Raw genomic sequence first — 26,135 nt, 5'->3', positions numbered from 1 at the left:
TTATATATTTTGACAAACTAAAGTTAATAGGTGGTAAAGATACATTTAAATAGTATTAATTAAGATATTAGCCTAATATTTCACCTACCTGACCAAATATCATAATCACAAATACAAATGTTGTCAAGATTCTTGCCCAGTTGTTCAGTTTGGCCAACCACAAATGCCTTTTGTTCCTCAGACAGGAAGTTTTTGCACTCTTCTCATTGATTTGTTATAACTTTTAGCAGTCTAAAGTACTCCAAATGTTTTTCCTGGTCTGTCTGATTAGTACAGCCCAAAACAACAATAACTGACCATTTTTAGCAGCAATAATCAGCAAAGTATGTGAGTTCCATTTGGTTCAGTGGCATTGTTTACATTCAGTGCGTCAATATGGACAATTGATGACACATCGTGAAAACACACTATTTTTAGTCGTACAGAACAGCTAATTGTGCTGCTTGATATCGCAAATTGGTGTGTTTTACCATTTTATTTTAATGTATTATCTTAATTATGAACACACTGGTTTGTAGAGCAAACAGTTTATTGTTTACTGCACATTGTTATTCTTCCTGATGCATCATCACTCTGCCATATTGATGGCACTGAGCATAAACAATGCCACTGAACCAAACGGAACTCACATAATGTGCTGATTATTGCTGCTGAAAATGGTCAGTTATTGCCATGTTTTGGACCGTACTAATCAATCAGACCGGGAAAACATTTGGAGTACTATATGCCTTATTGTTCAGTGCAGAAGTAAGCTTTTTCCTGATAATATGTTAGACTTCCAGTTCATAGGCAGCCGTAGGGAAATAACGCAAACAATAACAAAGTGCAGTTAACGGTAAAACTGTTTGCACACAAAACCATTTCATAATTATAAATGGTAAAACACACCAATTTGCAATATCAAGCAGCAAAACAAGCTGTTTTGTACAGCTAAAAACAGCTGGAAGCAGATGAGACCAGAAGCCAGACACATTCGGTTTACAATTGACCATGCTTGCTCTTACAGGAAAAATAAGGTGGATAGACTGGCAAAAGTTACAACAAATTTTACTATGTCAAAATATTGCACCCTTTCCTGCTTACTAAGACATTCTCTATATGATTTAACAGCTTTAACTATGGTTTAAACAGCATAAATTAGCAGATGCTGTTGTTTACATCTGAGTATCTCCAATCTGGCCGTGCATCCGGGTAACTGACCCAAAAACCGTGACATAAGTGCAACCCCTCTATAAATACAGAAAAGTATTGCACATAGAGGATAAATCAATCCCCATTCACATGGATCCATGAAAACGACTAAAATCGTTGTATTATTCTTGCAACTGTCACTTTGCCTAAATGCTACATGCCTGTAGCACATGTATTCCTATAGGCCAGGGATGTCCAAACATACAAGAGTTTCCAACTTGCAAATACAACTTTGCTCTGTCATTGGTTTCATCTGGCCATATTTTTCAACTCCATTTGAAGGGCACAGTGCAAAGATGGCAGACCCTAAACTGCCTACTTCTAGGGCTGCTTTGCTTCAGCTGACCAGCTGCCATTCCAGTCTTTCTTTAGTTTTGTCTTCATATCCTTGAGTCACGCTTTGTCAGTAGATGGTGGAAAAAGAGTCACCAATGAACTCACTAAAATTACTAGTAAATATTTTATTTTACTCAGCAGTTACTAGTGATTTATATTGCCAATGTGTCTGTAAAGGGTTGCAATCGTGCATATCCACCACTGTATCCTGGCTTTTTATTTTTAAATAAAAATTGTTTAGAAATTAGGTTATTGCTTGACACAACAACAACTAAACTCTTAAGTTAACCAGACATCTTTTATGGCAGAACTTCACAAAATACAAAATATGCAACTGTATAAATGAAAACGTATGCATGTATATTTGTCAAAACGTCATTATGGACCGCTGGTGCTGCTTGGGACATTGGTAATTCATTGTTTCTGTAAAAAGACTAACAATACTACTGCTAATAATAATTAATTAAAATCTAACAAAACAAAGTAGTCAAAGACAAATGTTTCATTTAGCTCAAACCCTGATCAAACTCACCTCTGTGTAATTTTCTTGTAACTCTGAAGATCTTGATTAGCTTGTTTAGGTCTCTTTCGTTAGGGCTGAAGCCAAACTTAATAGATTTGAGGAGTTTACGATGTGCATCCATGTGTGCTGTAAATAAACAGAGAGAAAATGCTAATTTCTACGGCCTAACTCACTGTATTCTCACTTTACTTAAAAATTTTAGAATGGCTCTTTCCACACCCTCATGAATAAGCTAATTCTTTCATTTTAGACTCTCAGTCAGAGTGTTTTAGTGCACAGACTCATTTTGGAGGATTCTTGGAAGGCAGCCTTCATTTCAGGGCCTTCACTCTGTGTATTTTGGCTACCTTTTGGTCCCTTAATTACATTCAAATCCACAGAAAAAAATGGCAGAAACATTAAGCTCGCTTGAGATTATGAAATGTAAGACAAAAAAGGTTTTCTGACATTAAGAAACTCCGAAGTGAAGAGTAGAAGACTCAGGTATCTCTTCAGCTGGATGCTTTTTTAAAAACATGCCGTTTCATGCTGTGGTCATCGAGAAAGGCATACACTTTATGGGCGTTCGGTCCATCAGATCTAAATAAGCATCACAGCCTTGTGAGCTTTAACATAACTAATATAAGCATACAGTATCACCATAAGATCTAAGGCTCATCCAGTCCTGAGAACAAGAGACAGGTCAACATTTTTGCACAGTTTGATCATGAACTGAGAAGCAGGCATCATTTATATGTTTTCATCCTGAATTCAGTGCTATTATAAGTGAATGAAGAAACCTTGGAGAGCCTTAGAGAGCAGTCCCAGACTGACCTGACAAATGCCAATTAACACACAAGAAGTCCATGTATTAATCTGATATTGCAGGAGACTAGAGCTACGCAGCAGATATGCATACTTCAACACTTACCTATTTTGAAGTGTGCTTACAGTGGACACTTTACTGTCCCACAAGGCAACAGGAGAGAAGCTGTGAATGTCCAGATGTAGTACGACAGGGTTTCATTCATACTGTATTTATACTGGAACGTACTTTATAAACAATCAGGTAAGTCATGTAAGTTCTTCATCAAATACAGTACCTACTCAGAGACTAAAAAGGTTTGCTTACCAACATTCATCAAAACATCATCTTTTACATTCAACAGAAAAAAAGGTATTTATACAGGTTTGCAGTGATATGAGGGTGAATAAATGACCGAATTTAATTTTTTGTGTGATAATAACAAACTAATAATCATACTTAAATAAATATTGTAATCCGAATATAAAGATGGAAACATATAAACAAAGCTATATTAGGAGTAGGCCTTAAATGAAAGGAAAGCTGTAATGGCTGTTTTGTTTTGAAATGTTTTATAATGAAAAATAGATATTTTATGTTTTACGAGTGCTTGAAATCTAAACTCAGTTTGATCTATTTTATATCAGTTAAGTTTACAGTAGTATGACGTATTAACATAAATGTTGTTTGAGCCCTTCCGAGTTGATGGGAGGAGATTTAGGGGCTTTTTTCAAATCCACAAACAAACCGAAACAACCAATGAGCGACTTCATTCGAGAAAACCGCGAGCGTGGCTTTATTGGTTTTGTAGTTTTCATATCACGCCTTCGCAGGAATCCTGTACGAGGAAGAATCTCGCAAAAACTACAAGTACCAGCCTCGCCTGGAAGCCTCCGCGCATGCGCCTAGAAGCACCTTCGTCAAATGTTTTGTTTCCACGCCATATTTGTTAGCCGGCTAGCGCTCACTAAAGAGGCGTCTGACGCGATCTCAGCACAATCCGAAATCATCGGTGCTTTCATGAGGAGTATCGACTCCAAACTGTGTTTCTTGTCGCATATACGCGTTTGTGTTTTATTAGGGAAGATTTTGGCCGGGTGTTTAACGTAGAATTTAAACAAAAACGAAGCGATCGAGTCGTGTTCCCTTGAGATCAAAGCAGGACTGTGACTAGCAGGGGGTCTCTCGCTGTTCGTGCGGATTATTTCTTTTCGCCAGATCTTTTTTAATCAAACACAACTTTCGACAAAATGGCTTGTGGAGCCACTCTTAAAAGGACTATGGATTTCGATCCTCTGATGAACCCGGCGTCTCCGAAGAGGAGGAGATGTGCGCCCATGTCGCCGTCCAGCTCCAGCGCCTCTCCGCAGAAATACCTGCGCATGGAGCCCTCGCCCTTCGGCAGAGTGTCTTCAGCCCTCACCACAGGTCTGTCGAGCTTTAATCAATCAAACAGTCAAGACTATAGTGTGTACACAGGTCAAATGACTCTGAAAGTCCCTGAACGCAGCCATTGCTGCTCCACTGTCAGCTGGCAACATCTCCTCCACATCAAAACACACGACTATAAATAGAAAGTATGTCTGTGAAAGCCTCTCTTATCGCCCATAGTGTTATTTACGCCACAATACTAGAATAAGATGGTCGAAATTGAAGTTGTTTAGATTGTAATGGATCAGGAATGTTGCTAAATGCTAACCCGCTGTGATCTTCACACACAGGCGGAAATGTCAGAACTATGTTCCTGTTAGTGTTAGGCTTTGTTTCTCCTGTTGTTTGCCACGGTGTCTATTAAGTACGTTTAGACTATTTCTACAGGGTTATCATCGGTGTAAGTGACTTCTGTAATAGCATTGTTTGTGTTGGTGAGATCAGCGGTTCTCGAGTGTTTTCCGTTCTGTGTGTCATGGACTGGAAGTGATGATGTAGAGCTCAGTGTTTGTCTCTTCCTGCTGCTGGGTCTTTTTATGACACGATAGCTCTCCGGAGAATCATTACCTGACAAAATGGCATTTAATGTCTGTGCTGGAGGTGAGAAATCACACCTAGTGTTTTTGTCGAAGCGCTAGTGTTTGTGAACAGCTGGTTCCGGAAGTAAAACACCCATTTGTTTTCTCCGTAAGGAAATCGATATTTAAAGATAACTTGTAAACCTTGAACGATAGATCTGGTATGAGCCACGAGGTCGTTTATTGATTGCATTTGTTCTGTTGAAGCCAGCCCTCATTATTTCAACTTATTTATTTCAAGTAAAGAATTCTCCAATCACAGGATTGCTTGTACTCAGCAGACCACGCCCAGAGAGCGCTTTAGCTCCGCCCACTCCCATGAAGTACAGTAAATAATGTGATAGTGACACATAATATGAAGTAGATTATAGAAACTGTAAAAAAAAAACAAAAAAACGGTAAGCTTTGGAGATAACACTTGCTGAAGGTGTTGGTGTTTTTAGCATGAAACATGGCTTCAGCAGACTAGAAATAAGCAATAGCATTTTATACTCTTTTCAAAACCGTTTTCCTTCTAATAATGCAAATGAGGTTTTAGTCTGAATGTGAATTAAACGAAAACTCCACTTTTTTTTTTTTTTTTTTTTTTTTTTTTAAAATATGCTGGTTCTCCAACTCCTCCTGAGTTAATAAGTTGAGTTTTACCGTTTTGAAATCCATTCAGCCGTTCTCCTGTTCTGACCATGTCAATTTTAGCATAGCTTAGCATAGATCATTGAATCCTATGAGACCAATAGCATCGCGTTCAAAAATAACCAATGAGTTCCGATGTTTGTCCTATTTAAAACTTGACTCTTCTGCAGTTATATTGTGTACTAAGACCGGCGGAAAATGTAAAGATGTGATTTTCTAGAGTTGGAGAATGAGCCTATTTCCTAAAAAAAAAGTGGAGTGTTCCTTTAAGGATAATAGTTGAAGTGATCGTTCACATTAATGGTGGAGTTACAGGTGTTGACCATTCAGATAGGGTGTGTTATTGTCTGGACAGATGTCTCTGTTGTGTGTTGTTCAGGAATGGTTCCTGATGTCTCTCTGCCACACTATAATTGGTTTACAGCAGGTTTTAAGATGTGTGTTCTGTGATCTAGTTGTAAACAGCTAGGTCAAACTCATAACCATGTACACCTGCTCTTTAACATGGAACTAGTAACTCTGGAACTGAAATGGACCAACTTTTTTTAAACCCGGTTTGCACCAAATGCATCTTTATACCTAGTGTAAAACAGGGCCTTATGACAGTAGCTGGGGACCATTTACTGTCTCCCTTAAGCCCTAAGTATGCATCACACTTTGCGCATAAACGAGAGTCAGAGTACAGTGCGTGTGCTGCAAATTTCATCAACAATAGTACGTGCACCACCCAGTGCACCGAGTGCACATTTTTAAGTAGCACATGCACATTTAATTTGTTTTGCAGTAATCAGTTGTTCCACAAGGTGGTAACACTGACCCAGTATATGCTATAAAAACAAAGTGTACTTTGGGGTTTATCTAGCACACTGAGTTGAGTTTATGGAGTCTCCTAACAAGCTGATGATCAGTGGAGTAAATAAGGACGAATATGGAAAATGTGAGGGCAGAGGCTCCACAGAACCAGGATTAAAGGGGTAGTTCAACCTAAAAGTATAATTCTTTCATTAATTACTCCCTCATTAGGACTGTTTGATTCTAAAATATTTGATTCCAAGTATTGATTGCTCACTGTTGATTTCGATTCTTGTTTTTTTTAGATTGGAGGAACCTAATTTTGCTAGGGGTGGGAATCTTCAGGCTCTTCACGATCCGATTCCGATTCTGGGAGTCACGATCTGATTCCAAAACATTTCTTGATCTACATTTTTTCCCCAATTAATTCTTCTGCTGTGCAAATACAACTTTACAATTTTAAAAACATGTAAAATTGCAGTTTCTATGCTTTTTGTTTATAGTTAGAATCTCTGTAAAAAGTAGGTGTGTCAATCTTCACTGGTTTCAAGATTCAATTTAATGACTGTTTTCATTATCAACTAAATATCACGATGTTCACATTCTCAGTTTTCAATAGTACTGCACATGGCTACATTTTCATGTTTTATATCAAATTTATTTTTTACTTTATTTTTTAAATTATATAAGCAAGGTACTTTTTAAAACAATGACCTGTTTAAAAAAAAGTGTTCTTTACTGCCGTTTTATTATTAGATCATAGACAAGCAGCTAGGGCTGAGCGATTCTTTCGATTTTTTTCGATTAATCTGAATTTACGTTTTAAGACTATTTAATTTTTTATTAAATCAAGGTATCGTGATTTTTTTTTTTTATAAATATATATATATATATATATATGTATGTGTGTATATATGTATTCAGAACGGAAAACAACGCGTTCTGGTAAAATAACGCGAGTCACTAAGGGGACAAGTTAGCCTGTTACATAACATTACATACAATTTGACTTACCACATAAACAGAGTAGAGAGATGATTGAAGACAATGGTGAAGTATTTGCATATCAGGGCTCTAGAGTGCGACCTAATTTCTCAATGGTGCGACCCGCCGTTCAAGGGCAAAAAGAAACTACTACGTGCGACTATTAAAAAATATTTAGGAGCACCATGTGCGACTGACCCGACCAGCATATTTGTATTTGCACTGAGTGGAGCTTCAAAGGTTTCTATGTGTTTTGCACGTTGACTAATGTATCTCAAGTGTAGAGAGAGTGTAAATAAGAGACTGAATGGACAGTAGCTTTGTTTATTATAATAGAGCTTTGTGAGATTGCGAACTAAGATGAGTGACAGCTTTTAATCATTTTTAAGGGAGTTTGTAAACGAGATATTGATTAATTACAACAGTTAAATAAACAAGAAGTTATTATTAAGTGACTTACATTGTCTGACTATAACACTATTGCCTGATTTAGCTCTATTTCGTCGTCAAAAGTAATCTGAAACAAGTCACAGCTGAGCCGCTGCGCATCTCCACTCAAACACAGCAGTGTTTCGTTTATGAATGAACGTGCGTTTTTAAACGAATCTAGTGAAATGACTCAATTTCCCATTCACAAAGAGTCACTTGCTTTATTCTTGAATGAACCATCCGTTCAAACGAATCAAATGAATATGATTCAGTAATTAAATCAGTGTCTTACCACCACCTGCTGGCAGATCGTTTCAGTTATTTACATCATTTAATATTTCTGTGTTCAAAATTGTATATTTTTGTATACGATATAAATGCAAGAGAAAAGCATGGCAATATATATTTTCTTCCCATCTCATATTTATTTGTCTTACAAACATTTACTGTGTCTGGTATGATGAGAATGGGGGCTGGTGGAAAGCACTGATGCAGTTGCAAAACAAGCTCAGAATCGATTCAGAAATATTAGGAATCGATTCAGAATCGTTGAAGAGAGAATTGCGATGCATCAGAGAATCTATTTTTTCTCCCACCCCTTAATTTTGCTATGACTGCAAAATGTGCTGTCATAGAAAGTAGCTGCTTATAATATGAAGGTCTATTTGTAAAGAATTGATCATTTCTGTAGCTCTGATTGATTTTAAATTGTGAATTAGTCTGCGTTTATGAAATTAGTCATAGCCCACAGCTCAGCACTGGACATGTGTTTATTGCATGAGTTAAACAAGACATGAAGTGTCTAAAGTACATGTGCACAGTTCAGCTGAATGATGTTCACTTTATCAGTATGCTTTGCACATAATTAACAAACTGCACAGAAAGAAAATAATCAATAACAACACTAATATAGGAGCTTGTGGTTTATCTGTCAATCAGATGCACTCTCAGTCACTGATCTGTGCTCTTGTCGTTTTCTTTCAGAGTTATCATTGGCTGGTAGAAAGGTTAAAAAATAGCATTTCATTTATGAAAATAAGATCAAGACCCTCGATCACATCATGACCTATTCTGTTGTGCAGCACTCAAAATTGTGATCAACACAAGTACAATAAACATAAGTAAAATAAAGTCAAACTCATAAGAACTTTAATTACCTTCGGAACACAAATTGAGATATGGTTGTAATGTGGAATATTTTAACAATGTTCATTCTTGTTTTCTGGTCCTTGAACGTGACCCTGTTTATGCAGGGTCAGAAAGCTCTCAGATTTCATTAAAAATATCTTAATTTGTGTCTCGAAGACGAATGAAGGTCTTACAGGTTTGGAACGACATGCAGGCGTGTAATTAATGACAGAATTTAAATTTTGTGTGGACTATCCCTTAAAATATTTGTTTGGATTGGTATTGCGAAGTTTACTAAACAGTACTTTGAGAATCTGAGATTGGAATGGATTTATTCTGACTATTCTGATTAATGTCAATTAAATCAGGCTATTTAGAACCAATCACATTACCTTTGAACATTTTGAAAATATCCCAGCCCTATTTGTGTTCACGTTTTGAAATGCTGGCTTGTTAATGAAGGTTTGTTACTAATGTTTTACTTCCGTCTTCCAGAGCAAATCCTGAGCAACATCAAGCAGGAGTACAAGCGCATGCAGAAGAGGAGACACCTGGAGAACAGCTTCCAGCAGACAGACTCCTGCTGCCCCCTGGACTCTCAGCCGCACTCCTCCATCAGCAGCACAGCCGCACTCACAGGTACTGCACACCTCCTCCATCACCACTAACCCTTCACTGCTCCACGTCTGTGTGGCTCCTGCTGTTCTGGAACTTCCTCAAAATGCATTTAGGCTCTTGTTAGTTTTTGTGAAGAGGTCACCACTCTTTGATGATGTCCTGCCCTGAAATTTGAGCCAAACTTTTCACAGCCTCCATAGTTCACTTCCTGATAATGTTCTCACCCCCTTGTCATCAAAGATGTTTGTCTTTCTTTCTTCAGTTGTAAAGAAATAGTTTTTTGAGAAACTTTCCAGGATTTCTCTCCATATAGTGGACTTCTATGGTGCCCCGAGTTTGAATTTCCAAAATGCAGTTTAAATGCAGCTTCAAAGGACTCTAAACGATCCCAGACGAGGAAGAAGAGTCTTATCTAGAGAAACAATTGGTTGTTTTCTAAAAAAAAAAAAAAAAGGAAAAGTTATATACTTTTTTACCTTAAATGCTTGTCTAGCTCTGCCTGAACTCTGTGTATTCCAGTTCAAGACAGTTTGCATATGTTTAAAAACTCTCATTTAATTTTCTTCTCCGACTTCAATATCATCTACATTGCTGCTGATGTACCGACCCAGTGTTTACAAAGTCGATGTGCAAGGAGAGTCAAACACCCTTTTACAAAAAAAGGTAAAACAGCGATGGAGGACCATTTTGAAGTTGAAGGAGAAAATGAGATGGGAGTTTTTTTGACATACCCTAACTGTGAAATACACAGAGTTCACGCAGAGTTAGAGAAGATGAGCATTTAAGGTTCAAGTATATAAATTGTTAATTTGTTAAGAAAATAACCGATTGTTTCGCTAGACAAGACCCTTCTTCCTCGGCTGGGATCGTTTAGAGTCCTTTGAAGCTGCATTTAAACTGCGTTTTGGAAGTTCAAACTCAGGGCACCATAGAAGTCCACTATATGGAGAGAAATCCTGAAAACATACTTTCTTTACGACTGAAGAAAGAAAGACATGAACCTCTTGGATGACAAGGGAGTGAGTACATTATCTGGAAATGTTTGTTCTGGAAGTCAACCAATCCTTCAAAGAGAAAAATTGTCGCTTCACACCGGTGATATCATGATACCTAAATTTGAAGTAGCCATAACCAATGTCAGTGTAATGGATGCTTTGATGCTCATTTATTAGCGAACGTCTCAGTGACTGTCTTGATGTCTCTCACAGGTGCGTCCTCTGGATCGGTGTCCCCCTCCAGACGCGAGCAGCCGCTGTTCACGCTGAAGCAGGTGGGGATGATCTGCGAGCGTCTGCTGAAGGAGCGTGAGGAGAAGGTGCGGGAAGAGTACGACGAGATCTTGACGACCAAACTCGCAGGTATCAGCTGTAGAGCAGTCATTTATGTCCTGAAACGGTCCCTAAATGTGCTCTCCTGTTAATGGAGTTGTTTCTTTTTGCTTTCACAGAACAATACGATGCTTTCGTGAAGTTCACCCACGACCAGTTGATGAGGCGGTTTGGGGAGCAGCCCGCCAGCTGTACGTATGCTCCGGTCTGGTTTGCGTTGATGACTGTGTTCTGTGTGTTTGTCTGACGTGTTCTGTGGTCCCGCAGATGTGTCCTGAGCGGGGTCCGTCAGTCGTGGTGGTGTCCTGCGGTTGGTGGCGTGCTCTAGTGGATCTCTGCCTGTGTGAGCTCCTGACACTCAGAATAGGTCCAGCTGGGTGTCCAGCAGTGCCAATCGCATCTTTCCCCTTCGCTGGGCACAGAGTAATGTGTCAGGCTTCTGTCAGTGCGTAACCACTCTCTCTCTCTCTGCAGCGGCTGAGTGCTTCCTGCCCTCGTCAACGCCCGTATACACCTCCGCAACTATTACTCCGATCAGTGGCTCTTGTGTCTCGTACCGAACCCTGGATATTTATTAGGCTTTGACGACGCCTTTTATACACTCACCTGTCATTTCGTCCTCGTTTTTTACGTTCCGTTTTGTAAAATGCCTTTTATTCGCCGTAAATGACGTCGATTGCCATGATAAACGTGAGACGGCGTGGATCTCGGAGACTGCTGTTCATAGCTTTGTGTAAATACATCCTGGCTTTCATCTGGAGTTTTCATGTACAAATCAAACACTGCATTTATTTTGATTGGAGTCTGTTTTCATGCTTTGTATTTATTTTTGTTTCATTTTAGTTTTTTTTTTGCCCCTTTCCTCTGCATTATGGTTTTACTGCTCCTGTAGTTTAAATGACTTACGTTGGGAAGATATACAAATAAAATGTTTACATAACTGGTGTTCTTTCTTCATGTACGTGCTCTTTACATGGGATCATTTGGGTTTCTTGTACTAGATTCCTATTGTGCCTGGGTTAAGTAGTCAGTGCAATATCAAGTGAAATTAATAGACAAACTATAGTGACAGGGTTGCCAGGTTTTCACCACAGAACCCACACAATTGAGTTTCCCCTGGGAAAATTCACATTCCAGCGGCTAAATATCACATTATTGGGTTCGCTTCAACCCACAGACGTGAAAAACAGCCCACAGCAACAGTGTTAAAATATCCCGATTTTGCTGGAAATCTGTGGACTTGGCAACACTGATCACTCCTAGCTCTTGACACACACTTGGATGTGTCTTTGGGTTTCGTTGGGTCCAGGTACCCCAAACTCTGGGTCTGATTTGCACAGTATAGACCAGTCAGAGGATTTTCTTCTGTCTTTACTGATTCATTTGTTGCTGAATTATCTGTTACCTTACTGACAACTGAACTCAGTGTTTCTCGCAGGATTTAGTGAGACTATGAGGTCATGCACTCCTGGGTCTGGTTTCGTAGACAGGGTTTAGCCTAAACCAGGATTAGGCCACAGTTCAATTAGGACATTTAATTCATTTTTATAAACATGCCTTGGAAAAAAAACATTACTGGTGTGCATCTTCAGACAAAAGAACGGCACTGATGTATTTTGATACATTTCTTTCAGTTGAAACAGCTCAGACTTGCATTTTAGTCTAGGACTAGGCTTAAGTCTTGTCTGTGAAACTGGGTGCTGGAAGAAAATGTTAAATGCATCCATTTGGTGCAACGTGAAGATGTCCAACTATTTTCAGTGTCCAATTGAACAGAGGAACTCTGTTTTAACTTCTACCTGGATTTTAAAGTGAACTCAAACCACTTTTTAGTGTCTGAGTTCACAAAAGAACCCAATTTTTTCATGTATTAATAAACATACTTTTATAATAATATCTTCAAGATATGTAATAATTTCTGCACTATAAAATTACATTTAAATATTCCATAAATATAATTAAAACACAAGCAAAACATATATAGACAATGTTAAATGAATGACGACTCTAATATCCAGCAATGCAAATTGCTTTTTGTCAAATGTAGTCATTTTTAAATGCAAAATATAGGTTACAAGTCATAATTCATAACTGAATGTGACAGTAACTGGCTGATAAAAACATCACAAGTAATTCACACCACTCCAATCCATCAGTTAACGTCATGGGAAGCCAAAAACTGCATGTTTGTTTGTAACAAATCCATCATTAAGACATTTTATCTCAAAGACAAGTCCATAATCCATAATAACGCTTCCTCCAGTGACAAAAGTCCATGTCTTGTTGTCTCTCACATGGTGGATTACTTGTGGATTATTGTGATGTTTTGATCAGCTGTTTGGACTCTCATTCTGACGGCACCCATTCACTGCAGGGGATCCGTTGGTGAGACAGTGATGGAATGACACATTTATACAAATCTGATGAACATACAAACTCAACTATATCTTGATGGCGATAGGGTGAGGACATTTCCAGCAAACTTTAATTTCTGGGTCAGCTATTTCTGTTTTCTACATATTAGGCATGTGATTAAAAATAAAATAAAGTTTAAAATTAGAATTAGATCTGGTTTACTTTAACAAAAATTCTAGTTATTCTAACATTTAATTTTTGCAACTTGTCAAATGCCACATGAAGACTTAATTAATCATACTTTACTTTTCAGATGTCAAATCTTGATAGCAATTTTGATGTAAAAATGTAAATAAATCCGTTTTGTTCTCATCAAATTATAGTACAATTTTATATTTAATTTTATAATTATTTACATTAAAATGTATACTTTTCCAATATAATTTTGAGTTTAACTCTTGATGCTTTTCAAAAAGGGAAAAAGATAGCAATTCGGCTTTTGTTTTGATACATGAACAGAGATGACGAAATGAAATCTAACTCTCTTACTCTAACAAAATACAAGCATGTGTTCTCTTACACTTAAATAAATAAAAAAACAAAACGGGTATTGTTTTGGGCTTAGCACAACTTTGATTAAAGGTTTTAATCCACTTTAAATGTTGAGTCTACTGTATTTCTCAGGAGTGTTTGGAAGCGCCTGGTGACTTTTATTTTGAAAACGTGTACAGTAATGACAGTATCTGACTTCAGACTCTTGTCCTCTCAGTCAGAGCCCTTCATCATGAGGAGGACAGTGTGAGTGTATCTGCTGTTATCAGTGAACATTCATGGCGTGTTTCTTCAGGAGGAGTGTGGCTCTGCAGGTAGATTAGTGCTTTCAGTCTAACACTGATATACAGCACAGGATCTCAGCTCATAGCTTTACTTGTTTTACAGCTTGCAAAGGTGTGTGGACTGTCTGAAGATGTGTTTATACCGCTCATCTCTGCAGTTCCAGTGTCAAAGAAACAGTAAGAGCCAGCACTCAGACACCTGCTACCCGTAGAAACCACTGCACGCATTAAAAGTAACGCGTTACGAAATCAGATTACTTTTTTGCCAAGTAGCTACTAAAGTAACGCATTACTTTTAAATTAGTTACTTTTTCAAATAGATAACTCAAGTTGCACTTTGTTGTCCCTTTTAATGACTGACAGCTGTTCTGTTGCCATGTTGAGAGAGAATCAGAGAGAGAGGCATTTCTTCATCTTGAGGCGAATTCATTTCAGTTTTGGTGTGAAGGACGTTTACAATTGGCAAAAATATACACGTTTTTGTTGTTGTTGTTGAAAGGAGTAGTTCACCTCCAAAACAAAAATGTACAGATAATGTACTCACCCCCTTGTCTTCCAAGATGTTCATGTCTGTCTTTCTTCAGTCGTAAAGAAATTATGTGTTTTGAGGAAAACATTTCAGGATTTCTCTCCATATAGTGGACTTCTATGGTGCCCTGAGTTTGAACTTCCAAAACTCAGTTTAAATGCGGCTTCAAAGAGCTCTAAACGATCCCAGCCGAGGAAGAAGGGTCTTATCGAGCAATATGTTAAATAATTACAATTTAAAAACTTCAAAATCGTCCTACATCGCTGTTTTACTTTTTTTGTAAAGAGTGTTTGAGCTTCCTTAGGGTCGGTACTTCTGCGGCGATGTAGGATGATTTTGAAGTTTAAAGTGTATAAACTGTCCATTTTTTTCTTTTTTAGAAATTTAAAGAAATTTAGGAATTTCTTTTTTAGGTTTTAGAAATGGTTTCACTAGATAAGACCCTTCTTCCTCGGCTGGGGTCGTTTAGAGTCCTTTGAAGCTGCATTTAAACTGCATTTTGGAAGTTCAAACTTGGGGCACCATAGAAGTCCATAATTACTTGTTGAATGAAGAAAGAAAGACATGAACATGTTGGATGACAAGGGGGTGAGTACATTATCTGTACATTTTTGTTCTGAAAATGAACTACTCCTTTAAAAAAAAAACAAGCAAGCCCATCCCAGATGATAAAAAGTAACGCAAGAGTAACCTAATCCATTACTTTCCGTTAAAAGGTAATGCAATGTTACTTTTTAAATATTGTAATGCATTACTTTTAAGTTACTTTAACCAACACTGTCTTAAAAAAATCTTAAATCAGAGCAGAAAGTCTTACATTCTTAAAGTCTTAAGACAGTACTTTTTTGTAAAAATAGTTAAGAAGTAATGCAGATCAGCTAATCAGTCAACATATTAATATATTGTGCTCCTTTCAATGTATTCCTTACATCTTTTCTGGGTTATGAATGGTCTTAAATGTACCTTCATAAGTTTTGGTTTGAATTTCATTGCACTGAAAAAAAAAAGCCAGTGTGATTTCTCCAGCACATGAGTTGATGTGATGAAGAGTTTGTTTTGTCAGGTGTGCCGCTGGTTTGTGTGTGTCGGTGAACAGTCTGGTGCAGAATGGAGCTGTAACTGCTGATGGAGACCTGCAGACCAAAACACAAGCTCTGGCCAATCAGGTGAGACCACGCTCTGGAGAAACACTGACATCAAGACATCAAGAGTAGAGATATCTAATGAATTATTGGAGCGTTTATAGGAGCATTACAGATGTGACACACAGGCTACTCCTGCTTTGATCAGCTCATTCACTGTTTTTGTGAATGGCAATATGAGCACTCTTGTTTTTTTCCAATATGTTTTGGTCACATATCAGATATTCTACTTACTCTCTTAGATATATATATGTGTGTGTGTGTGTGTGTGTGTGTTTGTGTGATTGCTCCAGATGAGTGGGGATGCGGTGGTGGAGGAGGTCATCGCTGGTCGAGGAGTGATTCACTTCAGATTAAACAAACTCATCCTGGCTCAGGTGAACCGACTCTGAATCATTGTTCATGTGTATAATAGCTTTACCCTGAGCTGCAGGACAGATTGTGTAGACATATAACACTAACATGTTTGTCTGTTTGTGTGCTTTGACAGCTTGATTGAGGCCAGTGCTACATATTGCCTTTAATGTTGGCATTAAACAAAAGTTTTCTTTTCTAAATGCATATTATAGATCGTATTGTAAATCTTCTGTGCATGTTTCTTTTTTTAGAATATTTAGACTTGAGGGTAATGCATCGAATTATCTATTCAGATTACTTTTGGCAAGTAACTAGTAAAGTAATACATTACTATTAAATTTAATGTTATTTTTTCAAATAAGTAACGCAGGTTACTTTATTTTCCCATTTATTTACTAACATTTCTCAGAGTAATTTCAGAGGCAATTTCCGAAAAAAAAAACTTTTTTTTTTGTTATTAATAAACAAATAAGTAAGTCCAGCCCAGGTGACAAAATGTAACACAAAAGTAACGTAATGCAATGCATTACTGTCCATAGAAAGTAACTAAGTAACGCAGTTAATTACTTTTTTATGGAAAAACGCAATATTGTAACACATTACTTTTTAGAGTAACTTTTCCCAACACTGGTTTTGATCATAAGAGGTTTTGTTGAATTAAACAGTCTATGGCTGCAGGAAGACACTAAATCTTCCCAGAGACAGTTTTAAAACTTTTTTTTTTAAGTTTTTTATTTTTCCCCAACACTGGTTTTGATCATAAGAAGTTTAATCAGAATGTCGGTAAAAGTCAGTCTTCTCTCTGGTGATGTGCATAGGACTTTCCGATTATCTCATACATATATCTCCATACATGCTGAACATCCAGTCAACTGATGCAATGACTCAAGAGCCGTATATTTTCAAGAGAGTATATTTTCATTACACTCAGATACACTCAATACTGAGAAAAAAAAAAAAGATTTGTTGCTACTGTTTCGGCGTGACTTTAGTTTCTGAGTAAAGCGTGTCTGGATGTGTCACACTCTCTTGTATTGTGTTTCAGAAAGTCTTAGAGCAGCTGCGTTCAGATCCGGACGGGTTCGGTGTAAAGAGTGAGCTTCTGCACCATCTTCAGGGAGGAAGGACGCTGGTGGAGTTCAGGTGGGTTCATTTGTAGTTTTCAGTCCTGTCGACGACACAGAGATCTGGATGGTGAAACTGCAACACAAGTCTGTCAACTTTCCATCTTTTATAAGCCAAGAATATTTAAATCAACCTTCAAAAGAAAGAAATGTGAAAAACTGCAGGTTTTGTGTGCTTGCATCCATATACAGCACCTGCCACAGCGTTTCAGGAGACTTTTCTGAAATGCTTAACCTGATTCAATGTACTGAAAGTGATTTTAAAAGTTCAAAATCAGTATATACATACAGTTGCAATCAAAATTATTCAACCCTCCAGAGACTGTAATACTTTACAAATGTAAGCTTTTAGGAAGATCCAGAGTTTTTAAAATTGCATCTGTAACAGTTTAGTTGCATAATTAGAGATTAAATTATCTCTTTATTAGAGATAATAAACAGATAATGTCACTATATAATATATAGATTTTTTTTGTAATACAGCTTTGTCATAATTATTCAATTATTCATAATTATTGCTTTTAAATCACTTATATTTATGGTAAGGAAAAAACAAAAGAAGTGTTTAACAGCTCTTTAACACGGCTTGAGCTGTCACACATACATGAATATGGCCACACTCTCTCAAAGACTACAGAGAATGAATAGTTCTGTCGAATTAAACAGTTTATGGTGACGAGAAGACACTAAATCAGGGCTGCTCAACCCTGTTCCTGGAGATCTACCTTCCTGTGGAGTTCAGTTCTAACCCTGATCAAACACACCTGTCTGTAATTATCAAGAGCTCCTTCAGATCCTGATTAGTTGGTTCAGGTGTGTTTGATCAGGGTTGGAGCTGAACTCTGCAGGAAGGTAGATCTCCAAATCTCCAGTAAATGTTAAACCTCAATATTTATCAGTTTAAAATGCATTTGTGACACTGTGTATCATAAAAAATGTGTTATACAAATAAATATGAATTGATTTGTTACAGAAAACATTTAAGGGCAATGAAGAAAAAGCACAAAATCATCAAGAAGAATAAAATGTTAACAGTCATAAGGGGCAATTTTTTTAAACAGATATTTATCATCTGATATATCATCTGAAAGCTGAATAAAAAATCTAAATATTGAGAAAATCGCCTTTAAAGTTGTCCAAATGAAGTTCGTAGCGATGTATATTACTAATCAAAAAATAAGTTTTGGTATATTTATGGTAAGAAATTTACAAATTATCTTCATGGAGCGTTATGTTCACTTAACCTTAATCCTAATGATTTTTGGCATAAAAGGAAAATCAGTAATTTTGAAAAATAAATAAATCTTGTTTGAACTCAGAATGTCTTGCAGGATTAATTTTGATCGCATCTGTAAATACAGTGAATTTGGTGTTTTAATATCTCTCTTAGTACATTAGTATTTTGTACAAACCTGGGGCCGGATTCACAAACATCTTCTTAAGAAATAAATTAAGAAATTTCTTAAGATAAATTCTTAGAAGTTCGTAAGAACGTTCTTAAGTGCAATTCTTGAAAAATTCTTAAGAAGTTCTCAAATATGTGCATATATGTGCAAATATATGAACATCTTATTTTTTTCTTAAGAAGAGAAGTGAATCAATGGCTGAAGACACATTTATAAACACTTCAAGATTTGTCTTTTTTGTGCTTTCTGCAGATTATCGTAATAATCATAATAAGCACGCACACTCTTTTCGTCACGACCTTGACTGGCGATGGCTAATATGTATTATACGTAACTAGTAGTGTTGCAATGCTTAAATATAACAATTCATTTGAAAAAAAAAAACAATTAATTCAATAAATAATTCTTAATATTTTGGAGACGAGTCTTGGGGTATCCTAAAGTTAAAAAGTTATTTACGATGGTTTTTAAGAAGATTCTTTTCAAGAATTAGAATTTTCTTAATTTTTGTCTTAAGAACAAAAAACAGGAAAAAAAAAAAAAAAAAGAATATTCTTAAGACAAATTTTTGGGAATACAAAATATTCGTAACTTTTTTTCTTATTTTAAAAAATAAGAAGAAAATGGCAGTTAAGAAGAAATTTCTTCTTTAGAATGTTTGGTGAATCTGGCCCCAGATATGAATAACTGTCGTGCAGAGAAGGTGAGCCTTGCTTTGTCTTGTGAAACCCAGTATAGCGGACAGCATGGTTTGATTTAACCTGTGGCTCTGTGTTGTTATACACCAAACTCTTTTTTGCGTACAGTTCTCCAAACATCGCTAAGAAATTTCACGCGGGACACCTGCGCTCCACTATCATCGGTAAGACCAGGACTTACATTAGTTATGCACATGTCAACTTAAGCTAGTTCCCTGTGTCTCCAGCAGAGGGAGGACTGGATATTCTTAGCTGTGTTTGAATGGAGTGGATGATTTTAATAAAACAGCTGTTATGTGCTGTGTAGGAAACTTCATTGCCAACCTGAAGAAGGCGCTGGGGAGAGAGGTTATTCGAGTCAATTATTTGGGCGACTGGGGAATGCAGTTTGGTAAGTTAGCATTGTTAACCCAGATATAGGTTAGATCTGACACAGAGCCTGTTGTTTGTCGGTGAGTGTTTTAATGAATCTGGATGGTGTTGCAGGTCTGTTAGGCGCAGGTTTTGAGCGCTTGGGCTCTCAGGAGAAGCTGAGGACTCGTCCGCTGGAGCACCTGTTCGAGGTCCGTCTGTGTGTTTGGTTTGCACTGGCTCAGGCTGGATGTAGTTGCATGCACTCAGATCTGTTTGTGTTGGCGCTGTGGGCCGCAGGTGTATGTTCAGGTGAACCGTGAGGCGGAGAGCGATGAGAGCGTGCGTTCGGCCGCTGCAGAGTTCTTCAGACGTCTGGAGCGACGCGAGGATCAGGCCCTGACTCTCTGGAGACGGTTTCGGGAGATCACTGTGGACCAATACAAACGCATCTATCAGGTACCTATCTATCAGTTTTCATTCATGAGGGATTTATGTGTTATCTAGATATCTAGAAGTGCTTTTGAAGAACTGTGTGTTGAACTTTGTTGTCAAGTTGATCTTTTATGCAAAAACGCTGTTTACATCACTTTTTGTGCATTTTAACTAATGCAGTGAGTCTTTGCATAAAACATTAAATTATGCCAGTTGCATGCACATTTAAGTCTTGTTTCCATTCTTATGCACACTTAAAAAGATGCTGAAAGATTCTCATGCTCACTGATTTCACATCAACATGTGCTAATGAGCATTTGACTGGATATTTGATATCGATTTATATTAAACGTATTTCAGGTGCATGCACATTTTTCTTAAATCTTTCTCAAATAATTCTGTAAACTGTACAGGGAACCCTGTTAAGCTGTTCATTACTAAAATATTAAAGGTTGAAATTAACACCAAACTCTTAAATTCAACAAAGCTATTCAACACTCAAACAAGAAGTCATATGAACTTGCATGTTTAAACTGAATCAGATGCATTTACTTGAGATGTTTACTTGTTTTCTGCCATTTTGACCATAGGATAACACAGATATCTAAATGAGGAATTAAATGTTTTCTCTTTGAATTAAGTTGATTTATCTGAGCCTGTTGGCAGATATTTCTTGTTTTAAGCACAAACTTACTTTCAGTTTCTCAAAAGCAAGACTTTGTATCTTCATTTTGCATCTCTTGACTTAAGAATCTTTACAGGTTTAAAAAAACTAACCAAAAACTGAGGAAGAACAGGTGAAAATAGAATTAATGTATAACAGTAGTCTCTTAAATAGAACAGTATTTGGAATCTGGAACTTGAGGGGGAGATTTTGAGAAAATCGACTTTAAATTTGTCCAAATGAAGTTCTTAGCAATGCATATTATTAATCAGAAATTAAGTTTGGATATATTTATCTTCATGGAACATGATCTGTACTTAATATCCTAATGATTTTTGTCATAAAAGAAAAATATATAACTTTTGTGGTTCAGGGTCACATATATAAAAATGAATCAAAATATGTTTACTTGAGATGAAAAATAAAGATATTAAGATATTTTAATGCTATTCATTGAGTTTACAAAACAGATGTCTGTCAGTGGGGAATGAAACTTGTTTTCTCTTTGAATTAAGTTGAATTTTTCTGAGCCCATTGGCAGATTGTTCTTGTTTTTAGCATAATTTCCGTTTCTCACAAAGCAAGGATTTATGTGTTTATTTTGCATCTTTAGAGATTTGCACTTGAAATCTAGTCTAGACAAGAAATGAGGAAAATCAAGTAAAAATAGGATATGAATGTATAATATACAGTAGTGTACTGAATTGAGGCACTACAGTGATCTTGTGTTAAAACATCATGAATAGTTTAAATTTGATCTAATTTTGAGCGCTGATAGATGGAATCGACAGGTTTTCTGTCAAGTGAACAGAGTGATGTTTAAATAGATAAGAAGAATAGGATTCATGTAGAGCCAGTAGTATCATAGAGATAAATTCAGAAAAGCAGTAGTCCAGCCTTGATGTGTTGTAATTGTGAGTGACGGCGGTTCTGTTCTCTCTCAGCGTTTAGGAGTTCACTTTGACCATTACTCTGGAGAGGCGTTTCATCAGCACCAAACACAGAATGTTCTGGACCAGCTGATGACCACAGGACTCCTGAAGACCACTGAGTACGACACCTCCTCACATTCTGATAGTTTTGGCCTAAGATGAGACATAAATTTAGGATTTCTGATTTTGAATTGCATATAAAATTTCAAATCATTTGTATTAAACCCTAAACAATCTAGTAAACCTGAAGCAATAGTTCATCCAAATATGAAAATATGCTCACCAAGATTAGGATGAGTTTGTTTCTTCATCAGATTTGTATAAATGTGTCATTCCATCACTGTCTCACCAACGGATCCTCTGGAGTGAATGGGTGCCGTCAGAATGAGACTCCAAACAGCTGATCAAAACATCACAATAATCCACACCACATTTTTAACTAAAATACATTGAGTTCGTAATTCATAATAGTGCTTCATCCAGTAAAAAAGTGGTCTGGTCTGAATCAGGAGAGAAATCTGCACAGATCAAGCACTGTTTACAAGCCAAAACAGCTCTAAACAAATATGTTGCTGGATTTTGATGTGAGAGACAACAGGAGATGGACTTCTCACTGGATGATTATGTGAACTATTCCTTTAAAAGGCATATATTCATCAGTCAGACGTAATGAAATGTGATTTCTGCTGAGTTTGGTTGTGGTGACTGACTGTGTTTGTTTGTTGAACAGGAAGGGCACAGGTGTGGTGGATGTGTCTGGGACGGGCGATATGTCATCTTATGCCACACTGGTGCGCAGTGATGGGACGTCTCTGTACATCACCAGGTGTGTCACGGCACCTGTCTGAGCCACACATACACACACGTGTTGAGTTTACAGGGTCGTGAAGAGCCGTCTCCTGCCGTGACGCGTGTCCTTTCTGTTTGTTTGTTTCAGAGATGTCGCCGCTGCTCTGGACAGGAAGCAGAGGTTTGGCTTTGATGAGATGATCTATGTGGTAAGAATCACCTGAAATCACTGCTCAACCTCACTAGTCTTTCACTTTCTGCAGTAACTCAGTCCTCCTTCCCTCTTTAAGACAGATAAGAGTCAGACCGTCCACTTCCAGCAGCTCTTTCACATCCTGCGAGCCATGGGACACCAGTGGGCCGACAGGTACACACGCACACACACACACACACACACACGCACACACACACACACACACACACACACTCACACACACGCACACACACACACACACACACACACACACACACACACACACACACACACACACACACACACACTAGGGGTGGAACGGTACATGTATTCGTTTCGAACCGAATCGGTACGGGGGTCACGGTTCGGTGCATGAATTTAAACGGAGAATACACGGTATGAAAATAAAAAAAAAACTTGCCTGCAAAATAATTAATGTAATGCGGAACTACTGTTAGATACGCGGGTTCTTTAGGGACAGCTAATATTTAGCCCCGCTTTAGCTCTGAAGCTCTGATTGGCGTCGATGCAGCCGAGCTCCGCCTATGTATGCGGTCTATCAGAGCCCGTCTACATTCTCTGGCACTCTGCAATTTTTTGTCAGCTCGACGGTCCATCATTGTGGTCCAGGGATTTCCTGAACTTTATGATTTGTCAAGCCCCCATTATTTTGACGCTAATAGAAGAAACAATGCATGGAGACGCATAGGCTTGGAGCTAGAGCGCAGCTGATGGTTGCTTAGAAACGGCAGACGCTTCCGGAGCGCAAGCGCTCGAGCGCTTTGTTGATCAGGAAGAAAGCGGCGCGCCTAGCGTTTTTCACGCGTTTTTAGGCGCGACATGTGAACTGCCCCTTAGATCGCAAGTTTGAGAAAACTTCGCTTTTCCAGTCAGTTACAGTAGTACAGGCGAGAGAGTGGTGGAAAAGACGAGGACTGTGTGTTGCCGTTGTTCAGCGGTTGTTGGGTATGTGAGTGGAAATACATCTAATTGCCTTCTGCATTTTTGTTTTGCTTTTCCCTCCACTGTACCGAAATCATACCGAACCGTGACGTCTGAATCGAGGTACGAACCGAACCGTGACTTCTGTGAACCGTTCCACCCCTAACACACACACACACACACACACACACACACACACACACACACACACACACACACACACACACACACACACACACACACACACACACACACACACACACACACACACACACACACACACACACATTTGTTTTATTGTAAATTGTTTATATATAGGGCAGCACAGCTTACGCTTAGAAGATTATACTTTGCATTATTTGCTCATGTATTGTGATTGCACTGTGCAGTTGTTCAAAGAACAAAGACTAAAGCTGATGGAAGTGGTTGTAAGGATGTTTGCACTTGTGTTCACTCTTCACAAGAAGCAGCTCTCCAATTGAAATGCAAATATTGATTTCTTAATGCAATCATTCAAACACTCTAGCTTTTAACATGTCAAATCCTCAAGCTATTATTCTGGCAAAATACTGGACGAATGCTGCAAACTTCTGCAAACACAAATGTTGGAAATGAAGTGAGCCTAGTGTTTCCAAACGCACCTTAAACTCACAGCGCTGGCATTTAGTCTGAACCGCTGACTGTACAAGAGATCTCTTACGTAGAGATGCAGAGTTTCCACCATAAACATGATTCCTGCTCCTCAAACACACATGCGCTGGATCTGTTCTCCTGCAGGACACAGACACACCTTTGCAAAATATACTCAACATAATGACCATAAATGTACACACCTGACACCTGCTAACTCAATATCCTGCAGTATGATGTGCATCAGACGTCTTTGCAGGATCTTTTACACTGTTGACCACACATCATCCCACAATCCATGTGCAAAACACAGTCTGTATGCTTGGAGAAATAATAGAGACACCAAACAGTGTTTCTGAATTTCAGATCATTTGATGAAACGGTGGTGGTCCTGTTCATCTGGAGTGAACATATAGAGTTATTTCCTCATTTTTTGTCATTATATAATCAGTTGAATGCATCCTCAAGCTTGTTATAGCCTGATCTTGAAGGAGAAGTTCACTTTCAGAACAAAAAATTACAGATAATGTACTCACCCCCTTGTCATCCAAGATGTTCATGTCTTTCTTTCTTCAGTTTTTTGAGGAAAACATTTGAGGATTTCTCTCCATATAGTGGACTTCTATGGTGCCCTGAGTTTGAACTTCTAAAAAGCAGCTTCAAAGAGCTCTATACGATCCCAGCCGAGGAAGAAGAGTCTTATCTGGCTAAACGATTGGTTATTTTCTAAAAACATTTACAATTTATGTACTTAATCATTTAATCATTAAACAGAGTACACACAGAGCTAGACAAGATGGGCATTTGAGGTTAAAATGTATGTAATTTTATTTTATTTATTTATTTATTTATTTTTTAAGAAAATAACCAGTCGTTTCACTAGATCGGTTCTTCCTCGGCTGGGATCGTTTAGAGCTCTTTGAAGCTGCATTTAAACTGCATTTTGGAAGTTCAAACTCAGGGTACCATAGAAGTCCACTATATGGAGAGAAATCCTGAAATGTTTTCCTCAAAAAACACAATTTCTTACGACTGAAGAAAGAAAGACATGAACATGTTGGATGACAAGGGGGTATCTGTATTTTTTTGCTCTGTAAGTGAACTACTCCTTTAAATACTATTTTAGTAGTGTTTACATGCTTGAAACTAAAAGTTCCTTTAAATTAAAATGCATTTCAAACATGAATGATTAACCAGAAATATCACATTTTTATTTTGTTTTCATCCACAGTTGAGTTTGGCTAACACATAAGAGCTTATTATTGATGCTGTTAGATCAGACCTCAATGTCAGTCTGAGAGCTTGACAGGATGCTGTGTTGAAATGAGTTGCACACGTTATTGTTGTGATATGTGTGTGTGTCAGGTGTGTTCATGTGGCGTTCGGGCTGGTGCAGGGCATGAGCACACGCCGCGGGGAGGTGGTGTTCCTGGAGGACGTGCTGGAGGAGGCGCGCCGCAGGATGCTGGACAACATGAGACGCTCCAGCAGTGAGAGAAAACACTTACTGATTGACCATAACCATAACTGACCAGCCACATCACAGCCTTATTCTAGCGATCCACACACTCACAATTTATATGCTGATGCTCTCACAGTTGCTCACAGTGTGGGGTGACACTCTACAAATACAAACGTTGAATTAATCTGTGAAAAATGAGATGTATCATTGTCTTAACAGTATGTGAAAAGGATCTATTGCTAAAAATACAGTTGAAGTCAAAAGTTTACATGCATCTTGCAGAATTTGCAAAATGTTAATTATTTGAGCAAAATAAGAGTGATCATATAATATGCATGTTACTGTTTATTTAGTACTGACACTCACTGATGCTCCAGAAGAAAAAAAACTATGCATTAAGAGCCGGGGGTGAAAACTTTTGAACCGAATGGAGATGTGTACATTTTTCTTTCTTCGCCTAAATATCATATTTTTGCAAAGTAATCCAACATGACTAATAACACAAATTGAATGAAACTTAATGAAATCAGCTTCA

At 37.8% G+C, this 26,135-nt stretch overlaps 2 protein-coding genes across 2 annotated transcripts in view; both read left to right on the top strand.

Annotated features, from left to right (window-relative positions):
- Positions 1 to 3,791: 3,791 nt before the first annotated feature.
- On the top strand, positions 3,792 to 11,695 carry akirin2 (akirin 2). The gene is made up of 5 exons (XM_073853058.1): positions 3,792 to 4,262; positions 9,305 to 9,448; positions 10,636 to 10,785; positions 10,875 to 10,946; positions 11,023 to 11,695. The coding sequence occupies exons 1-5, from the start codon at positions 4,085 to 4,087 to the stop codon at positions 11,031 to 11,033; spliced, it is 555 nt and encodes a 184-aa protein (XP_073709159.1). The 5' UTR covers positions 3,792 to 4,084; the 3' UTR covers positions 11,034 to 11,695.
- A 2,156-nt stretch (positions 11,696 to 13,851) lies between these two features.
- The window catches only part of rars2 (arginyl-tRNA synthetase 2, mitochondrial), an 18,406-nt gene continuing 6,122 nt past the window's right edge, over positions 13,852 to 26,135 (top strand). Inside the window, exons 1-14 of the mRNA XM_073853050.1 lie at positions 13,852 to 13,976; positions 14,050 to 14,123; positions 15,539 to 15,641; positions 15,911 to 15,994; positions 17,020 to 17,117; positions 19,311 to 19,366; positions 19,510 to 19,593; positions 19,689 to 19,765; positions 19,854 to 20,012; positions 21,597 to 21,703; positions 22,315 to 22,410; positions 22,522 to 22,582; positions 22,664 to 22,740; positions 25,504 to 25,628. Of these exons, the coding sequence (XP_073709151.1) occupies positions 13,941 to 13,976; positions 14,050 to 14,123; positions 15,539 to 15,641; positions 15,911 to 15,994; positions 17,020 to 17,117; positions 19,311 to 19,366; positions 19,510 to 19,593; positions 19,689 to 19,765; positions 19,854 to 20,012; positions 21,597 to 21,703; positions 22,315 to 22,410; positions 22,522 to 22,582; positions 22,664 to 22,740; positions 25,504 to 25,628 (1,237 nt within the window). The 5' untranslated portion in view covers positions 13,852 to 13,940. The remainder of the gene's footprint in view (positions 13,977 to 14,049; positions 14,124 to 15,538; positions 15,642 to 15,910; positions 15,995 to 17,019; positions 17,118 to 19,310; positions 19,367 to 19,509; positions 19,594 to 19,688; positions 19,766 to 19,853; positions 20,013 to 21,596; positions 21,704 to 22,314; positions 22,411 to 22,521; positions 22,583 to 22,663; positions 22,741 to 25,503; positions 25,629 to 26,135) is intronic.

Source organism: Garra rufa, chromosome 13 (assembly GCF_049309525.1).
Source record: "Garra rufa chromosome 13, GarRuf1.0, whole genome shotgun sequence".
NCBI classification, from domain to species: Eukaryota; Metazoa; Chordata; class Actinopteri; order Cypriniformes; family Cyprinidae; genus Garra; species Garra rufa.
Note: the sequence above shows the minus strand (reverse complement) of the source record. Positions and strands in the feature narration are given on the sequence as shown.

Excerpts from the sequence above, each read along its gene's own strand:
- akirin2 (XM_073853058.1), top strand. The coding sequence starts at position 4,085 with ATGGCTTGTGGAGCCACTCTTAAAAGGACTATGGATTTCGATCCTCTG. Across the intron at positions 4,263-9,304 it reads GTCTTCAGCCCTCACCACAG|AGCAAATCCTGAGCAACATC; the intron begins GTCTGTCGAGCT and ends TCCGTCTTCCAG. Across the intron at positions 10,786-10,874 it reads CTTGACGACCAAACTCGCAG|AACAATACGATGCTTTCGTG; the intron begins GTATCAGCTGTA and ends TTGCTTTCACAG.